This window comes from Lepidochelys kempii, chromosome 11, assembly GCF_965140285.1.
Source record: "Lepidochelys kempii isolate rLepKem1 chromosome 11, rLepKem1.hap1, whole genome shotgun sequence".
Classification (NCBI taxonomy): domain Eukaryota; kingdom Metazoa; phylum Chordata; order Testudines; family Cheloniidae; genus Lepidochelys; species Lepidochelys kempii.
In genome coordinates, this window is record NC_136390.1 from 39,442,860 (window position 1) to 39,463,179 (window position 20,320).

Genomic DNA, 20,320 nt, shown 5'->3' on the forward strand with positions numbered 1-20,320 from the left:
TCTTTAGACTAATCTTTACCAACATCAAAAATAGTTTGGCTTGTCAGCATAAAGCCCTGCCCTTGGGTCCAGACACACAGATGTAAATATGCACTTCCCACCTGCTACTCCCCTTGAGTGGAGGAATCCTGGACTCTATGCTATGGCCAGTGCAGCTCAACTGCAGGGAGGGTTAGCAATGTGCTACTGATCAAGACCAGTAGCAGATTACTATCCACCTCCCTAAAAAACACAGGAAAGGTGGGAAGGAACCTTAACTGTTTTGGGACACGATTCCTTCCTTGCGCTATTACTGCGGCAGTACCACCACTAGACAGGGCAGACTGAAGAAGCACAATTTAGGCCTTAGAGACAGGAAATAGCAAGTGGAAATTTTCAGAAAACTCGAATCAACAGGCTGCTTAGTATGTAATCAGCTTAATCTGCAGCAAGGCAGATTTAGGGTAGATATTGGGGAAAACTTTCCAACTATAAGGGTAGTTAAGCACTGGAATAGACTTCCATGGGAGGTTGTGGAATCCCCATCATTGGAGATTTTTAATAACCGGTTAGACAAACATCTGTCAGGGATGGTCTAGCTACATATAGTTGGTTCTGCCTCAGCTGGGGGGCGGGGTGAGGGGATTGACTAGATGACCTCTCGAGGTCTCTTCCAGCCTAACATTACTATGATTCTGTGTTTATTAGTTTCTTATTAAATGAAGTACTACTTCTGCTGAGTATTGTGAAAAAAATACTTCAGCACCTTCAACTCCCTTCTCTTCATGTGCCAGTATAATTATGCTTGTATCTGTAGTTTTCTCATGCGTCTGAAGAAGTGCGTTTTTTTACCCACGAAAGCTTATGCCCAAATAAATCTGTTAGTCTTTAAGGTGCTATCGGACTTCTCGTTATATTTCAACACAGTATAGAAATAATTTTTTCCTCTGCATAAGTCATATTTTCCCAACACTACTATTCATATTATACACACACATGCTACATTACAAACATAATTAAAGTTGCAAAGTCAGATTTTAGCTGTTAAAATCAAAGAAGTCTCTACTGAGCACCTGTGAACTGCACATATTCAAAGGTTTATAACTTTGCAAAATGTGGGTGGATTTTCATGGGGGTGGCAAAAGGCATGTCCCAGACACACAGCCCACTCTGCTGGCAAATTTCAAGTCCCTGCTCCAAAGCATAGAGGAGCTAAAGCATTTCAAAGAAAAGGTCTGAAGAATTTTTTAACATCTCAAAATAATGTATTCTTCATTAGCCTTGTTCTCAGAAACAGTTGGCTGAAATTTGCCAAAGAAATTCAGGCTGAGGAAGACACCTGGCATGGAAAATTTCAGTCCAAATGGTTAAAATTTCACAAAGATATAAGCAAGTGACAATAGGGTCTTATAAGGGGAGTTAGTTTGGAATGTGGGTTTTGGTTTGGGCTCCCCCTGTGTGACACAGACTAATAATACATTGTATATTTATATATGGTCTATCTGGGGATCTCAAAACTCTTTAAAGCTCTAATTCTTTCGGGCATATTTTTGTTCTGTGTTTGTACAGCACGTAGAATGATGGAGCCCTGGTCAATGATTGGGGCTCTTAGGGCACTACTAAAATACAAATAATAAATGAATAATAAAAATAATAAATTACTCTTTGTAATACCCCTGTGATGGAAAGGGACATATACATACATGTACATACAGACAGACAGATACACACATACACACTTACTAGGAGGTGACAGTCGTGATTAATCATGGAACTTTGTTATAAATAGCACTTATCATGCACCTTTGATTGCCTAACTGCTGTCCACCGGATAATCCATCTTTTTCTAACATTCCAAAGACTTAAACACCATCACAAGGTTATCATTTCTATAAAACAACCGGACAGAGACATGTTTCCTTATACTTCCCACCTTTTAAATGTGCTATTTCCACCCAAAACAACATTAAGCTGAGATTCAGGATGGGCAGTATACAGCCCTAGCCCAGTAACAAATTTTAATTTTGAATTGCAGTGGCACCTAGAGCTCCTAATCCGGAATCAGGCACAGTCTTGCTAGGTACTGTGTGGACATATAGCAAAAAAACATCCCCTCCCCAAAAGAGCTTCCAGTGTGAGTAAGGTCTAATAGCTTACATCTGGCCATCACTAAGGTTTGCCCCAGTATACTTTGGGAATTGGGAGATCCATAACTTCTCAATGGGCACTTACTTCCAGCTCTGAAAGACATTGAGATATTGGACTGATGCTAATAATCATAAGATTATTATTGGTAGAAAAACTAACTAAGTTAATTTTTAAAGGTATCATACGTATGTTAGTTATAATTTTCTTCTTCCTCGGAGGTCTGTACAGTTGAACTTTTGATACTTAGGGTATGTCTACACTACCTGCTGGATCGGCGGGCTGTGATCGATCCAGCAGGGGCTGATTTATTATGTCTAGTCTAGACATGATAAATCGACCCCCGAGTGCTCTCCAGTCGACTCCTGTACTCCACTGCCATGAGAGGTGCAGGCAGAGTCGACGGGGGAGCGGCAGCAGTCGACTCACCATAGTGAAGACACTGTGGTGAATAGGTCTAAGTACGTCAACTTCAGCTAAATTATTCACGTAGCTGAAGTTGAGAAATTTAGATTGATTCCCTCCCTCAGTGTAGACCAGGGCTTAGGGACCTGGCTTTGCAGAGGGATATGAAAAAAAGAGTACCAATGAAAAGTTTTAAAAGTCTCTAAAGCATTTAAAAATAGTTTTCAATCAAGTATATGACATACACAGAACACATGATGGTGCAGTGTTATATAAAAGTTTTATTGGTATCCGTTTGTGCTGATCTGCAGAAGTCACTTGTACAATAGCTTCACCTTTTGTAAATACATTGGAATTCCAAGGGCATGCTGATAAAACCTTTTTGCCACACCACGCGGTGTGCGTGCTCTCTCTGACTCTTTAATGTGTACATGTATATGTAATGTATAATAAAATGTTAGTCTTTATATAAAATCATCTAATAACTGCTTGGGTGTGGAAATAAGGAAACTTTTTTTGAGAGTGTATATCAGCACCACAAAACAGTCTAGAAGAAAGAGCAGAAAATAATGTATTTTCCCATTAAAACTTAAAGGAAACTAAGGAGGCAGACTGCAATTATCTAGAACTGGGAATTTACCAAGACTTTTCCTGTGAAAAGAGCCAGACTCCTTAGTGATTACTGACTACAAGTGATCAGGAGGTTCCACTTTTATGTCTGATTTGAAAGATTTCAGCATCAGAATGGTGCTCACTATCATGCATTGGTTCATTATTGACTCAGCATCTATGTGTTCCTTGCAGGTGTCTCGTCTAAATCCTGAGAGAATCTAAGAAGATTAGCCTTGCTTATTTTGTGAGATCACAACACAAATGGCAGGGCTACAGGCTAGAAACCCTAGGAGAACTGACTTAGAAATGCTGCAAAGTTGTAGAGATTGTAACTCAAGTTGTTATTCCACAATTTACAGCAAAGCAAGAAATTAAGCAGAAGAACAGTGCAAACTGAAACCAGGAAAGCCCAAAATGATGCTTGAAAGATGTGAATGCTCTGAGGAGGTGGTAAACACCATCACTTCACCTACAGTCAAAGACACATACCCTCTGTCAGTCAAGATAGTGCTTAGTCTGAAGGTCATGCTGAGCACATCACTGACCCCGGAAAATCAAATAACATCAGTGTAATAGGGTGTGTACCCCACATAATGGGCTTGAGAGGCCAATTAGCCAGCATCACCTGGAGGATGGGCCAGGCCTAATTAGAGATAAAGTCCAGGTGGGGGAGAGCAGGGGTTTGTGGGTTTTTTTCCTCCATAATGAGCTGGATGAGTCCACGTAGAGAAATGGAGAGGAGAGGAGGTGGGAAATGCCGTCCCTCTGGGAAGCAACCTGAAAGAAGGCTGAGAAGGGGGAAGCAGAGCAGAGCAGGGGTCAGCTGGAAGCCTGACTTGAGATAGGGTTCCTGAGGAGCTGTAGCCTACATGAACTCTGGGGTGGGGAGTGTGTCAGCCTCTGGACTGTGGGGTCAATGAAGGCACAGGAGCCTGAGACAAAGCGTGGGGACAAACTGTAGTGGGTGAGGTGTGCTTGGGAGGAAGAGGTGGTTAGCTGGGCACAGCAGGGCTGAAGGTTTTGTTTCGTTTACCTTTCTGTTGTCCTTTGATAAAGGACTCTGTGGCCCCAAAAGAAGCAGGAATCTGCAACGTGGGCTGTCTGGATGGCCAAGACTCTCCTACAATCAGAGAAGACCAAACGACAGTGGGGGAAACTGATTCACATCTGATCACAAAGAGGTGTATTGGGGTGGCAGCTTTCCACAGTCAGTTACCGTTAGCTGCTCCCGCCATCTCCAGCTAATAAGATTCAGTCTCTTTATCTTGGATAAATTCCTCGCCTCAGTAGTTCATGCATTTGTCATATCCAGGCTAGACAATTGCAACCATGCTGTCTAGACCTAAGCAAGAAAGTAATGAAGAAGCTGCAACTGATAAATAATACTTTTAAGTGGTATAAACCAAAGACTATCTATTAGGCCCATTCTACCCATCCTGCACTGGAACCTTGTGTGCTATCAGATCCATTTCCAATATATACTGAGCTATAAAACCCTCAATGGAACAGATCCATGTTATCTCTAAGACCACCTGTTCTTTAATGTGCCATCCACCACCCTGGTTAGTAGCGTTTATCTAGACTCAAGGAAGCAGAAATCAGGATACTGTGTCCTTTTATTCCCTTATGGTTTCTGCAGCCTTTATTTTCAGTTTCCTGTGAAATTATTTTGCTCACCTCAAAGCCGTTAGTCTCCATGGTGTTTATCACACTGTCAATTTCCTTGTTTAAAAATGGGAAGGAACCCTAGGGTGTGTCTGCACAGAAGAAGCTGAGCATGGGCTAGACTACCTGAACTAGCTTGAATCCAGCTTGTGTGGGTAATAGCATTGAAGACAGCACAGTGTGGGCTTCAGAGCAGGCGACCAAGCCAAGTTCATACCCAAGATCCATGCCAGGCTTGCATTACCTGTGATGGAGCCCACACTGTGCTGTCTTTCCAGGTATTGTTTCCTGTATTAGCTGTATTCAAGCTAGCTTGGGTGTAGATGAGCCTGTGCACAGCTTTTGCTGTGTAGACATATCTTTAGAACCATAGCTGTGACAGGCAGCAAAAGACCTACTTGTTTCTCTTGGATAAAATTCTCCTCTTTTCATTATTAGTAAATGAGATGTGAAAGGAATTCACAGTCTCAGATGAACATCCATATGGCCCCAGTGTGATTTCACTCACCAGTTTTACACTGGTCTACCTCAATTAACTTCAAGAGAATTACTCTTGATTTACACTGATAAAATTGGAATCAGAATCACACTGGCAGAATTCTATCCTTTACATAAATTTGTATTTAAATGAAAAAACTGTAAAAATATTATTAGGAAGAAATACAAAAGCTAAATTCTAGAACTCTGGGCCACGTTATTTCAAATGGCCTCAGTTTAATACATTACTTTGAATTTATTGCCATAATGGGCTCAACCAGTGGTTGTGGCCAAGTTATGGTTAGTGCAACTGAAGGGAGAGAAAAAGTGGCTCTAAGTCACCTTTTTTACTTTTCTGGTCCCAGGGTGAATGGATGCCATGCAAGCCCTATGACTTAAATAGAGCTACTTCTGGGCTGACCAAAACTCTTCAGCTGCCCACAACCCAAGGGGCCACCTGGCAGACAGATCACTGGAGTACAGTTGCATTTCAGTCACACATGCTGTGATTGTCTCTATGCCAGTGAGAGATTCGCCCAGCACTGGGAGAATCACCATTGATATTGTAGGTTTCCGACTACTTCGTGCCACTGTGGGCCAAGGATCTGATCTGGTTTCTCTAGATGAAATCCTGCAAGTTTTATCATTGACTTAAATGGAATCAGGATTTCACCCTCTGTCCTTCCTTTAGTACTCTGGTCTTGTGTCTAACCTGTCCCTTCTATTCTCGCTTGGTAAACCCTTAGCCCAAAATCAGGTGTCACCATTGCATGGAAATGAGTTCTGGCCATTACATTTATTTCCCCATCTCCTCCAACTCCAGCAAATAAGCTCTTTGGGGCAGGGACTGTCATTTACTGTATCTTTGTACAGCATCCAGCACAATAGGGCCGTTGGTTTCTTTCCTAGATGCTTCTGCAATATATATGTTAAATAATAATATCCACATACATTTCATTATCACATTTACCATAACAATATTTGCATAAGGTTTTCATTTAAAAATATTGTATCTCATGGATAAGGAAAAGTCCAGAAAGCAGAATAAACAAACCAGAATCTTGGGTTTCAGTTACCAGTGTTCCAGCAAGGCTATATTTTCCAGTTCTCTCTCTCTCCTGGAGCCAAAATATATCATCACATTTTAGCAAATGGAAACTAATTTGCAGCCCATTTTGGGAGCCAGAATAATCTCGCACCCATCAAGGTTTAGATGTCCCTAGGAAGGGAGCATTTTTCAGAAAATGTAGAGGACAGTATCAAACTCTTTTCAGAGTAGCAGCTGTGTTAGTCTGTATCCGCAAAAAGAAAAGGAGTACTTGTGGCACCTTGAGGAATTCCACCATGATTTCAACAATTTCCATCCCACCATCAACCTCAGCCTGGACCAGTCCACACAAGAGATCCGCTTCCTGGATACTACGGTGCTAATAAGTGATGGTCACATAAACACCACCCTATACCGGAAACCTACTGACTGCTATGCCTACCTACATGCCTCCAGTTTTCATCCAGACCACACCACACGATCCACTGTCTACAGCCACGCTCTCCGATACAACCGCATTTGCTCTAACCCCTCAGACAGAGACAAACACCTCCCAGATCTCTATCAAGCATTCTTACAACTACAGTACCCACCTGCTGAAGTGAAGAAACAGATTGACAGAGCCAGAAGAGTACCCAGAAGTTACCTACTACAGGACAGACCTAACAAAGAAAATAACAGAATGCCACTAGCCATCACCTTCAGTCCCCAACTAAAACCTCTCCAACGCATCCTCAAGGATCTACAACCTATCCTGAAGGACGACCCATCACTCTCACAGCTCTTGGGAGACAGGCCAGTCCTTGCTTACAGACAGCCCCTCAACCTGAAGCAAATACTCACCAACAACCACGCACCACACAACAGAACCACTAACCCAGGAACCTATCCTTGCAACAAAGCCCGTTGCCAACTGTGTCCACATATCTATTCAGGGGACACCATCATAGGACCTAATCACATCAGCCACACTATCAGAGGCTCGTTCACCTGTACATCTACCAGTGTGATATATGCCATCATGTGCCAGCAATGCCCCTCTGCCATGTACATTGGCCAAACTGGACAGTCTCACGTAAAAGAATAAATGGACACAAATCAGATGTCAAGAATTATAACATTCATAAACCAGTCGGAGAACACTTCAATCTCTTTGGTCACTCAATTACAGACCTAAAAGTGGCAATTCTTCAACAAAAAGACTTCAAAAACAGACTCCAGCGAGAGACTGCTGAATTGGAATTAATTTGCAAACTGGATACAATTAACTTAGGCTTGAATAAAGACTGGGAATGGATGTGTCATTACACAAAGTAAAACTATTTCCCCATGTTTATTTCCCCCCATCCCCCACTGTTCCTCACATGTTCTTGTCAACTGCTGAAAATGGCCCACCTTGATTATCACTACAAAAGGTTTTTTCCGCCCCACTCTCCTGCTGGTAACAGCTCACCTTACCTGTAAAAAGAAAAGGAGTACTTGTGGCACCTTAGAGACTAACAAATTTATTAGAGCATAAGTTTTCGTGAGCTATAGCTCACTTCATCATCACTTCACCTTAGCTGACCACTCTTGTTACAGTGTGTATGGTAACACCCATTGTTTCATGTTCTCTGTGTATATAAAATCTCCCCACTGTATTTTCCACTGCATGCATCCGATGAAGTGAGCTGTAACTCACGAAAGCTTATGCTCAAATAAATTGGTTAGTCTCTAAGGTGCCACAAGTACTCCTTTTCTTTTATCAAACTCTTGTTACTGAACCTGGCCTTACATAATGAACGTGAGATGCTGGGGAAGGGACTGAGTATATTGCTACAGAAAATGACCTGGTGCTGAATGAGGGACAGGAATAGAGTTTGTTTTGATAGACTCAGGCCCCACATAGTAATGAACTGGGGAAAAATAGAAGGGAGGTGGACTCAAATTCAGGAAAGGGTATCAATAACAGAAGATGGATGCATGGTTCAGGAGTAAATGAGCAGAGCTCCCGGTCACATGCAGTGTCTGTAAAGACTTTTTGACATAAATACTCTATGCCATAAATAAAGGAGGGTGTGTAATAATGTGGCTAGGGCACAGTCTTGCTATATTTGGATTGTAAATTTTTCCAGGCAGGGACCTCATCGATTTGCATGGAACATTTCATGGAACTATATACATAATCATTATCATAAAAAAAATAGGACAGGGAATTAGCATAACCAAGTTTTGTTCCCCGTTCTGTCACTAAATCCATATGACAGCTTGGTAAATCACTTAATTTCACTGTGCCTCAATTCAGCCACCTGTGAAGTGGTAATTATGATAACGTCTTCACTTGTTGCATTATGTCTATAAAATTAGATTGTAATCTCTTGAAGGCAGAAGTTTGTATTTTACTTGTTCTATTAGACACCCTTAGGCACACTTTTAGTCATTGTAAAAATATTAATGAAGAAGAACTTGAATATTGCCTACTTCTATCTATTTTCTCTGTCCCTTGGAAGGCTCAGGGAAGGGGGGAGTATTAGTGATTATGGAAACTCCAAGCTCTCCGTTCACAATAAAACCCTTGCTCAGTTCCGGTAGGTAAATATTTTTGTGAAATAGCATTTGGGTATGTTGGATAATCCATTAGGGGAGATTATAATGGAGAGCTGTTCCCTTTCCAAACATGTCTTTTGATGTCTTGAACTCATTTTTGTGGTCAGTTGTTTTTTTGATTCATGGCACAAGAGATTCCACCATCTAGACTGATTTTCAGCAGGCTGTTTCCTGATACTCCTAAATGTTAAACTGCTTTTTGAGCTGACTTCACTGGCAATATATACTGCAAAAAGTAGGTGTGTATTGTGGAATTGTACATGTCAAGACCTCATCCAAACTTGGCAGAGCTGGTAGCTGGTTCAAAATGTAAACAATGGGAAAACTTATATGTCAAACTTCATAATATCATTATGCTTAAAGATGTTGTTGTGCTACATTTAGAAGAGCAACTTCAAAGTTGGGAATCTCAAAATTCTACCTTCTTCTTGCATCCTTAAGTCTGATTGCCAATTCTTGATTTCTTCATATGGATTTATCCCTGAACCAAATCCTTCCATGGTATTTTTTTCAAAACTAAAAAATGAGTGCAAGAAATACTTCCAACAGCCGAGTAATTGTGAATAGAATTGGTTGGAAAATGCAGGGGAGGGGGGGAGTGCATAAAGTATTTTGTTGACATTTTGAAAAACACCAGAAAATAATTCATGATACATTTTTGCAAATAGTTTCCCCTGCAATTTCAAATACTCAAAAATCTCAGGCAGCAAGTAAAAAGAAATCCTAAAATAAAAAATCATTGTACCCATTCTAGCAATCAGGAGCAAATCTAAAATAACAGAGAGTGGCCATGTGTGAGCTGGAGGAATACAAATTCAGTAAGAGCAGTTTCTGCTTTTTGGGTTTTGGGGAATAATTGCAAGTCCTGATGAGGAAAAACAATTTTGAAAAATACTGGAATTTAGAAACAATTTAAAAAATAGTAGAATATGCATTTTAACCTTCACTTGGCATCCTCCTCCTGAACCAGCCCTCAACATTTTAGGTATTGTGCAACAAAAACACTTCAAATTATACTGTTGTGATGAAATAGAAGAGTAACAGAAAAGAGCCTTAGAGGGCCCTCTATAGAATGCTATTGATATTAGGAGATGAAAAGGTAGTGGATGTCATGTCTAGCAGAGATATGCTTAATAAATAGGTTGCAGGTCATTGGTAAGTCCCTTGATGGCATCTGGCTGATTTTCAGAGGAAGTTAATATGGGGCAGCTCTGTTAATCCATTGCCACCTGTCTACTTTGCTAACCCTCTCAATCAACCATCATAGTGGTTAAAATTGACAAAAACAGTGGTCTTTTGTAGCACTCCCAGGCTGAACTGCAGTCTGGAAGAATCAAGCTGATGGTCACAAATTGGTGTTGGGCAAATCCAAAATGGTTATGGTTCAAAATGGCCAGTTCTCAGATTAACAGAGGCTTTAAGGAGCCTCACTCCACTCTCTCTGCTCTCTCTGCTGTTTCTCTGCTATCTGGAGAGCCTGTGCTCCCCTCTACCAATAGTTCTTCCCTTCAGAAGGGTCAGTCAGGCAACTTGTTCTGCCAGCTTCTGGCCAGCTCATCTTCTCATGATAATAGGGGAAAGTGAAGATTTAGTGTCTGAGTGGATGGGTTCTTATTTGATCCATATTGAGCCGCCCTGTCTTAATGCAAAGACCGAGCTTTGTTGCCATGTGCATTTCTGAGAGAGAGAGAACCATTAGCAGAAAAATTAACCCTTTGTGAGATTTAATTCCCCCCATCTATGCTGGCACAGAAAGTTACAAATTATACTCCCCTGAGATGGGGCCCTGCACCAGCAGAGAAAGGATGAAGAAGAACCTGTGGGCTCAGCTAGCCCTGCCTGCTATACCTGCAGCCAATTCAAAGCCTGGAGGGGCAATAAAAGGAGAGCCTGACTCAGTTGTCTGGTTAGGAAGGAGGACAGAGTTCCGCCTCTCCGCCTGAAGGGAGCTTTGCTTGCAGAGTTGCAGAGAGACGGGCCTGATTGCTGGAGCAGTCACTGGGCAGGAACATCATACCCCAAGGAATGAGCAATGCTTGAATCAGAGACTATTTGGGAAGAAAGCCCAAATTAAAGGACAGGAACGCTGTCCTGGAAGACTGGGGGATGGCCCAGCATTGAGGTAGGCTTGCTTTTTGTTGTAGAACATTTTGAGGTTTAACCTACCCAGAAAGGGGTAAGACTGAAGAGGCAACAATGAGCCAATGGGTTACAGTCTGCCTCAGTGGACACCGGAAATAGAGACTTCTTCCCCCAGGGCACCTGGAAGGTCCACAAAGGGGCACTGCTCCAGCCACACCACTACACTGCCCCCATACTCTCTCCAGGTGGAGGACAGTTTGAAGCTGCAGTTGGCTACCTGCCATAGGAGACCTACTGAAGAAGATTGCCCAAGAAATATGCTGAATCTGTCCCATCCCACAGCCATCCTCTCCGCATCCTCTCCTTGCCCATTGCTGCCCATTTTGGAGGATCCACTGGTCAGCTGTGAACTCCCCAAAGGAAGGGAAGTTGCAGGTGCTTGGTGACACTGCTGCCTACCCTAGCAGGCTTTCCATTACTGGGGTCCCTTCTTTGTGGGCTCTATCTGTGGTAGAAGCTGGTGGAACCTGGTGTTGAATCCTCGTGCCCTTAATGAGAGATTGTAAATTTGTCACTAGGGAAGGAGGCAAGTCTAAAAGCCTCCTAGCTAACATTAAAAGAATGCAGAAAGAGAGCAGGTTCAGAAGTGCCGGCAGGTCAAATATCAGGACCAGAACTGCACTGGCCTGGCAGCCCTCTGCATTGTCATTAGCCAGTTTGATTAGTGCAGGACCCTATCAGAGGAGGGGAAGATCTTACAAACAGATAGCCAGCTACTTTGGCAGCTTGCATTCAGTTTTGAAATCAATTAACTGTAAAGAATTTGATTGCATCAAGCTTGAAATTTCCTCTTTGCATGAGCTAAGACGTATAATGGCAAGCAAAACCAAAAGTAGTGCTCAGATTGTAAAATGTTGTGCAGGATTTAATGCAACTCTTCCAGACATCAGCTGTATAAATATCAAGGGAAGGAGTTAAAAGACAAAAACCTGAAAACTATTATGGGCAAGGAAACTACTGATTCCCAGCCTGATCACACGGTATATACTTATGCTGGAGCTCACACAGATTTTTATTATAGCCAGGCCAAAATTTGTGATGTTAACATTTAAGGTTGTGTCAGTGTTTCCATTATGACTGTCATTAAGGTCAGTGAGAGGTTCACAGTTAATTCTTCCCATTGTGTTCAATATTTTCCTTGCAAAGTCTTAGTCCAGGAGCAATCGTTTGCTTTCAGATTACAATAATGTAAGAAAGGGTGAGCTAGGAGTTTAGACTCTTTGTTTTTCCTCCACCTCTTCTATGCACAAACTATTTGTTCCTATGTTGGTCCTAGATAAAATATGAATAAACTAAAAACTGTGATAAGTTTCATTGCACCAAGAGTATTTAGGCCAAGAAAGAGGCTCTGATGGAATTTGAGAGGGTGTTGGTACTTCCAGACACTACATGGATGAAAATCTTTGGTCCACTCTGCCTTTCTCCTGAGTTTGGAGCTGTCAGTGAGGATGTCTTCTTCTTTGGGCCACGTGATCCCTTTACATTTTCTTCCCCAAATGACCAAATAATCCTCCTCTATGCTGCTGCCACCAATACCCTATGTCAGTGTTCTTTTGTTTATTTTCATACATAGGTGCACGTGCGCACACACACACATACATACATATATATCACAAAACCAAGAATAGTTGTCACTGATTTTATCTTGTTCATAAAAATATGGCTATTCCCCAATTAAAAATTGATTTTCTCTGCTTTTTGGTAATATACTTTTTAGGTAAAATATTAACTGTAGAGGGCTGACATTGGTAGAACCATTAAATATTACTATTTGCGTTCCTTCAACCTTCTCTCTGTCAACATATCTGCAGGCCATAGGGTCAATAGAAAACTGATGAGGCAAGATCTGAAGCTAATGTGATATGCTCCTAATGTTCTCCTCCTAATCAGGTACTTGAGAAAATGAGTTAAGCACAAGAAAATATATATTCACAGTGGTCTTTGTTTTCCTTATGTTTGATTAAGAATAGTTTCTTTACTCATTTGTTTGTACAGGGTAAAAAGAAAATTTCCAGTAATAAAACTGACTTGTTTATCGCATAGGGAAAAGAAACAGTTGGAATTTTATAATCAGATAAGAGATTAGTTTACAAAGCCACTCTGCAATTGGAGATGTTTAGGTATGATTGTAGCTTCCTCCGTGCACCTATGGTATAAACATAGGCACATCCAAAGTACTTGCAAATTTGCTGTGATTTGACATTGCTCCTGCAATCTTTCACTTCAATAATGTCTGAATATGGATGTTTTCTTCCATCATCCTTTCTGACAACAACTTTGCCTAGTGCGTCTCAAGGCCGATAAAGGGACTAATGTTAAAATAGTTGTTCTACTTCTGGATTAATGAATGTTCCTATGTTTGGATGGACCTGATTACTCACGATGACATCCTTCTCTGCAATTTAATTAGAGACTCTGGATTTAAGCTTAAACCAAAAACAATCAACAAAACAACGATGGGCCAGATCAGCTCCTTTGATTTACACCAGCTGAGGATCTGGCCCATCATTATGAATGTAAATCTCTAAATATCACCTTTTAAAAAAATAAACACAGGAAAAAACAGAAAATGACAAGTTCCCTTTGATGGGAGTTTCAGCTAATACACATCCTATCCATGCTGTCCACAGGAAATGACTCCCATTACGGTAATTATTAATTCATCACTTCCTGTTCATTTTCTCCTTGTGTCACTTCTTGGTTATGCATAGCAGCATAGTAAACCACCAGATTGTGTGGGAACATAGGATGCAAAATATAAATAAGACTGTCTCAAAAAATTTGTATGAGTATTTTGGTGGGGTTTTTTCATTGCTGGTGAAACAATTGTATCCTGACTCTATTTTACACAATCAGAGTTCAAATAAATCTATAGAAATGATTTTTCTAGGATGTTACAGTGTACTAAGTAGCCAAAACTAACAATGAAAATGAGCAAAAAAAAAAAACCAAGAAACAAGATCCTTAAATGTAATCTGCATTTGTCAGGGTGCCACTGTAGTTAAATGTCTCTACCTCCTCCCTCTTTGCTAAAAGGCTAATTCCGATCAATAATTCTTATGCACCTGACGGTAAGTTTGCTTGTTGTATCGGAAAACTTAAGTTTGGAACTGCATGTGTGTTGGGGGTGGGGGTAGAGCAAGAGCACTTATGCTGCTCTTTGAAACACGATTTTCAAATTGTCAGAAATTGTAGACGGGGGGAGGGGAAAAGACCTGGTATCTTTTTCTTTGCACATCAACCTTCCATATTATATACACGTGTCGACAGAAGCATGCTAGTATTGTCCTACCTACCAGATGTACTATTATCATTGGTTAGGAATGTGTTCTCATGTGATTCCTACTTTATACATGGCAACTGATGCAGCAGCATTCTGTCAGGAGCTGTCATTGAGGATCAATGCTTAGTGTTACGCAGCAGGATGCTGCTGTATCTCAGTGGGTGTCCTCCTGCTATGCTTTGATTATATTTGTTGTAGAGAAAAAACATGGTCGTGCTTACATGGTGTTCATCTGTCACCTCCTCTGTGGAAGACATTTCATACTCTCTTAATTTGTTCCCATTTCTTTATAAAATGTGATATGTTGTTTAAAAAAATACACCAGCTTTTTCAAAGATTCCTTCAGTGTAATCAGATTATAAAGGGGTTATGGGACAGTTTGTCTCTGCTTCTAATTGGGTGGCTTAAAGACTATCATTAAATCTCTGAGGAGAAGCTGACTGAACATCCATAGAATTTAAAGTCTGATGGCAGTTGTGGTTCAAAAATGTTGTTCTGGACCAGGTGCAGGGTCATCTGAGGAGACGCTCTGGCAAACGCCAAGGTAACGGGAAGGACATTGTACTCTTTGTTGTTTGTTGTAGCCCCAGTAGTTGGAATAACTAAAGTTCCTAGACAAAATATTTAATTAGATGAGCTGGTAATATATTCATGTTTACGTGGGACTAATATCTTGTGATGAGGAGGTGGGAAAGAAGGGGAGGGTATTTCGATAGGTTTCTATAATATTCAGAAAAGAAAAGGAGTACTTGTGGCACCTTAGAGACTAACCAATTTATTAGAGCATAAGCTTTCATGAGCTACAGCTCACTTCATCAGATGCATTCCGACGAAGTGAGCTGTAGCTCACGAAAGCTTATGCTCAAATAATTTTGTTAGTCTCTAAGGTGCCACAAGTACTCATTTTCTTTTCTGAATACTAACACGACTGCTACTCTGGAACATATAATATTCAGAGACAGCCTGCCCACAGATAATCCTTCATCTGAGAGCACTGCTAAAAAGATAAGGGGTAAATATTGTGAAGGAAAAAATATGGGAGCTATGTTGGGCTTTTAGCTGATGCATTTATTTAAAAATATTCCCTCAAAATGCTCCATGGTAAGTAGTTTAGAGAGTGTGCCTGTTTTCTGTTTGAAAAGATCACCCCCTAAGTTAATTATTATTGCCTCTCACTGGATGAATTTTTTAGAATCGTGTTTTCACACTGATACTCTGTTAACACACCTGCAGGTATGAACGAATACATACTAGAAGACCTTATCATGTGGATGCAGCTAACAAATACGCTCTAGATGATGATCTAGTAAATCTAGAGGTTCTAAATGAGGTACTGTACCATTCAGGCATCAGTTTCTCAGCCCTGACCATTACATCACATGTATTGCTTGCTTCTGCTTTATAGGTTTTATTCTAACAGTGTCATCATGTCACAAAATTAATTGTTCATAGTCTTGGCATAAAAGAATAACTGTTCCACACGTGATTCTGATCTGCTATCACAAGTTCATTTATATTCTACTCAGTGATATAAAAGCAGTTTCAGTAAAACCTAAAACACAGAAGAACTGAATGATGGATGATGCTAGTTTAAATTATTTTCTATTTGCAAGAAAATTGAAGCTTAGCCTCAAAAACCAGGATTAGAATTATTTTTCTTCAAAACCAATAATGTATTTAAAAGAATGTCCCAGCTACAGATAATAAAGACTCTATTATGAAAAGAGTGATAAACTCATACGTATAATCTTCAAGTTTTAATACACCACATGTGTGCAGAGAACCTGTTAATTTTAGCTTGGGGGAACCTTAACTTGTATTCCAACAGGAACAACATATAATATAAAAATGTGCTGGGTTCCCATATAAAACAATTTTATGAAGTAATACCTGAAAAATTGTGATCTTGTTTTATGTTCCTTTTTGTTCTATGATGAACTCATGAGCATGAAGAATCAAATTACTAAAATTAAGTGACAGTTTACATGCAAGTTTGGCAATGAAACCCCCCCAAATCCGATAACCTCTATGGCCATTTACTGCATTAAAGTGTTTGCTTCTCTGACAGGCATAACAGCATAAACTAATAAAAAAATAGGGTTATTGTTTTTAATTTGGTTTTGTTGCAATACTGTAAAGAGAGATGCATGACGTTTTGAAAATATTGGTTTGGTTTTGTGAGGTCAGTGGTTGACATAAATGACAAATAACATTTAAGATAATCAGTTATTACTCAGTGTTCTCAATATATTTACAATGAATTTTGCTATCTGGAAAAATATTTCTTAACTGTCAAATGTTTTATAATCCTAGGATACAATTATCCATCAACTTCAGAAGCGTTATGCTGATCTACAAATTTATACTTATGTTGGAGACATTTTAATAGCCTTAAACCCCTTCCAGAATCTCAGCATATATTCTCCACAGGTAAGAGGAACAACAAGATGAGGACAATACCTGCTGTATATTGTAAAATTGAAGATGCACAAGAAAGAAAAGGCTTGTAAATGGTTAGGAGTCTTGGTCACTGAAAACCACAAAAATATATTTAAAATAAAACTTACAAAATTTCTTTAAATCATTATTCTGTGGAGAACATCTCTATCGAGCTTATGTGCCCTTCCCCATCACCAAAGTATCTGAGCCCTCACAATCTTTAATATATTTACCCACACAACACCCTATGGGGGAGCAGTACTATTATCCCCATTTGACAAATAGGGAGCTGAGGCACAGACAGACAACGTGACTTGCTCAAGATCACAGAGAAAGTCGGCGGCACATAAGGGAATTGAACCGTCTTCCCAGGCTAGCATCCTAATCACCAGACCATCCTTCCTGACATCCCTGATTACACAGGGTGAAATTTTTATTTTGACAGATTTCTTTTTCATTTAGTTTTCCACGCTTTACCATGGTGTGAAGCGGTCATCAAATCCCCCCCACATATTTGCCTCTGCCGATGCTGCTTACCAGGGCATGGTAACTTTCAGCAAGGATCAGGTAAGAACGAGTTCATCTCGTTTTATACTTAACATTGGTCATAGAATGCTGTATTACTTAGGTTACGTTTAGTATTCTGTCACTGATCTTTGTGAAACCTTCTGTTCCAGAGTATGTATGTATAGAAGAAAAAATGGAACAGCATTCCAATCAGTTTTAGGACTACTGAAAAGGTCATGGTACAGTAGTAGACACTATAAGGTTGAATACTCAGTCAGTGTAAATCAGCGTAGCTCCATTGATTCCAGATAACACCAGCTGACGATCTTTGCCCTATGGGCCTGATTCTGTACTATCTTGCATCTAGTACACTCATTTACAACTGTGCAAAATGTGTGTAAAATGCTGCCATATCAGTGGCATTTTGCACTTAGCTCGCATAGGTGCAAGACAATGGAGAATCAGTCCCTGTGACTACAAGTCACAGAAAATACAAACCATTAACTATGGGATCACTCATTTTCATGGTAAAATATAATAAAGAGAGTTCTAACATAAATGTAATGAGGACGCAAAACAATTATATGGCAATGATTTTAATGAGAATGGAAATATAGTGTACAGAAACTGGATTCCTTCTTACAATATTTTCAAGATTGTAATTCTTGTATTCCTTTTCACATGATGCACTATGCATAGATATGGGTATTGGGGAATAATAATTATTTTATTTATAAAATCCTCTGTGACATGCATACTGCACATTAGTTCATAGTAAATACTTCTAAAGAAGGTTTAAAAACACAATAAAATAATACAATAAAACCGTATTCAGAATACACCAGACAAAGATGAATATAGATGAACCCTGCACATGAAAAAGGAGAAAGAGGGTTGACAGTTTATTGGGTTTTGGGGAGTGCAGGTACGAAGGGTCCATTAGATGTAGCTATTAGTTATGTAACTCTTGAGGGGTTTTGCTAAGAAACTAGTATCTGTGTAGAATAAATGGGACGAGGGGATTTGTTGAAGTTAAGAAGCAAGTTCATCATTTTGAAATCAGCCCATCAGGTTTATTTTGTAAATCTTAATTTTTTCAAGTGCCTTATATATGATTACAAACTAATTTTGCCTTGTGGATCCATATCCTTGAGCTTAGGTAGCTAACTATTTATAGGCATCTTGGTATACTGTCAGCATAGCTAATTTACTGTTTACTGTTTCCAAAAGACTACTGTACAAGTAATCTTTGAGCCTAGGACTCCCAGGGTTGGTTGATCCAATCAATAAAATCTGTGGCTACGGATCTGTTAGTTCTGACACCAGGTATGGGAGGAATGCAGATCTTCTCTTCTGGGTTCCTCTCATAAACAGAAACACATTTGTTTGTCTGACTTCTTTAGAAGCCCAGGATGCTGTGCCAGCTCAGGGATTAGCACTGTGTGTAGGGTGTTCCCTGTACATGGTACCAAACACTGAGGATTTTTTTTTAAGTGGAAGATCAGGCTTTTAGGGCATGGCTACACTTCCAGATGAAGAGCGCTTTGAATTAAACCAGCCTTCGTAGAACACAGTAGGTAAAGCGCTGCAGTCTGTCCACACTGACAGCTTGAAGCACACTGGCATGGCCACATTTGCGGCACTTGCAGTGGCATGGGAGTGGTGCATTATGGGCAGTTATCCCAGCATACAAGTGGCTGCAACATGCTTTTCAAATGGGGGGTGGGGTGGGTGGAGTGTGATAGGGAGTGTGTTGTGTCTATGTGGGGGGAGAGAGAGTGGATTTTGGGGGGGCTGAGAGCATGTCAGCATGCTGTCTTGTAAATTCAGACAGCAGCAGACCCCCCTCACCTCCCTGCCTCTCTCTCTCACACACAGCATTCCACACTAATGGTTGCTTTGTCTCAGAGCAGATAAGCAGCTGGCTGTCAGTAAAGGAGCTTTCAAAGGGCATTTCCACATTCCTCCAGCTGATTCCAAATAATGACAAGAGTGGCCACTTGACTTAAGGAGATTATGGGACGTTTCCGGAGGCTGATCAGAGCTCAGTAAAGCAACACCTCGTTCACACTGGCGCTGCGGTGCTCCAGCAGGGGCGCAGCAAATGTTATTCCACTCGCCAAGGTGCAGTACCAGCAGCGCTGTAGCCGCGGAGTCAGAGCGCTCTATGTGCCTTGCCAGTGTGGACGGGTAGTGAGCTAGTGCGCCCGGGGCGCCTTTATTGTGCTGTAACTCACAAGCGTAGCCAAGCCCTGAGACTGTACGTTTGGTAGAATGGTACTTTCCCAGTAAAAGAGTCCATGTTTCAAATAGTGTCATAGCATTGGGCTCTATGGATCTTATTCTCTCCATAAATGTATAAGCACCCAGAGATTATGATGATGCACCTTTTATCGATCAAAAGAGTGAAGAAACAAACATACTTGTGACTCTTACTGATATACAGAGAGTTGACTCTGAAGATGTCTTGGTATATATTCAAAACAATGTAAAAGTAGCAGTTGAACATCTGAGTTGATCAGCTTTATGGTGAACAATGCATTTACAACTTTGTTTTGTGTATCAGTGCATTATCATCAGTGGAGAAAGTGGTGCTGGAAAGACTGAAAGCGCCCACCTGATTGTCCAGCATTTGACATTCCTGGGAAAGGTATTTATAGCCAGCCAGGTAGCCCAGTGAGCATTGCATTTTAAACCATCTTTGCTGAAAAAAGCCCTGATGCATTTATTTCTAGCTTGTTGAAAATACTGAAAATTGAGCAGTACAGACTGGGGACTTTGTTATTAATTTGGATCTGATATTTTACACTGAAGAGACCATGGCCTAGTGATTAATTATTAACATAAAGAATATGCTAGTTTTAAGATCAGCTCCTGCGAAGGCTTATGCACGTGCTTAACTCTATGCACATGAGTTGTCCCATTAAAGTCAGTGAGAGTATTCACATGCACCATTGTTTGCAGAATTGGGACCTTAGGGTCTGATCCTTCTTTGCCATTGACTTCAATGTATAAACGATCAAGCCCATAAT

General features: G+C 40.5%; 1 protein-coding gene across 1 annotated transcript in view; it reads left to right on the forward strand.

Moving 5' to 3' along the window:
- MYO3B (myosin IIIB) overlaps positions 1–20,320 on the forward strand; it is a 265,479-nt gene that overhangs the window by 91,654 nt on the left and 153,505 nt on the right. The window contains exons 9-12 of the mRNA XM_078854729.1: positions 15,576–15,672; positions 16,656–16,772; positions 17,244–17,348; positions 19,855–19,938. Of these exons, the coding sequence (XP_078710855.1) occupies positions 15,576–15,672; positions 16,656–16,772; positions 17,244–17,348; positions 19,855–19,938 (403 nt within the window). The remainder of the gene's footprint in view (positions 1–15,575; positions 15,673–16,655; positions 16,773–17,243; positions 17,349–19,854; positions 19,939–20,320) is intronic.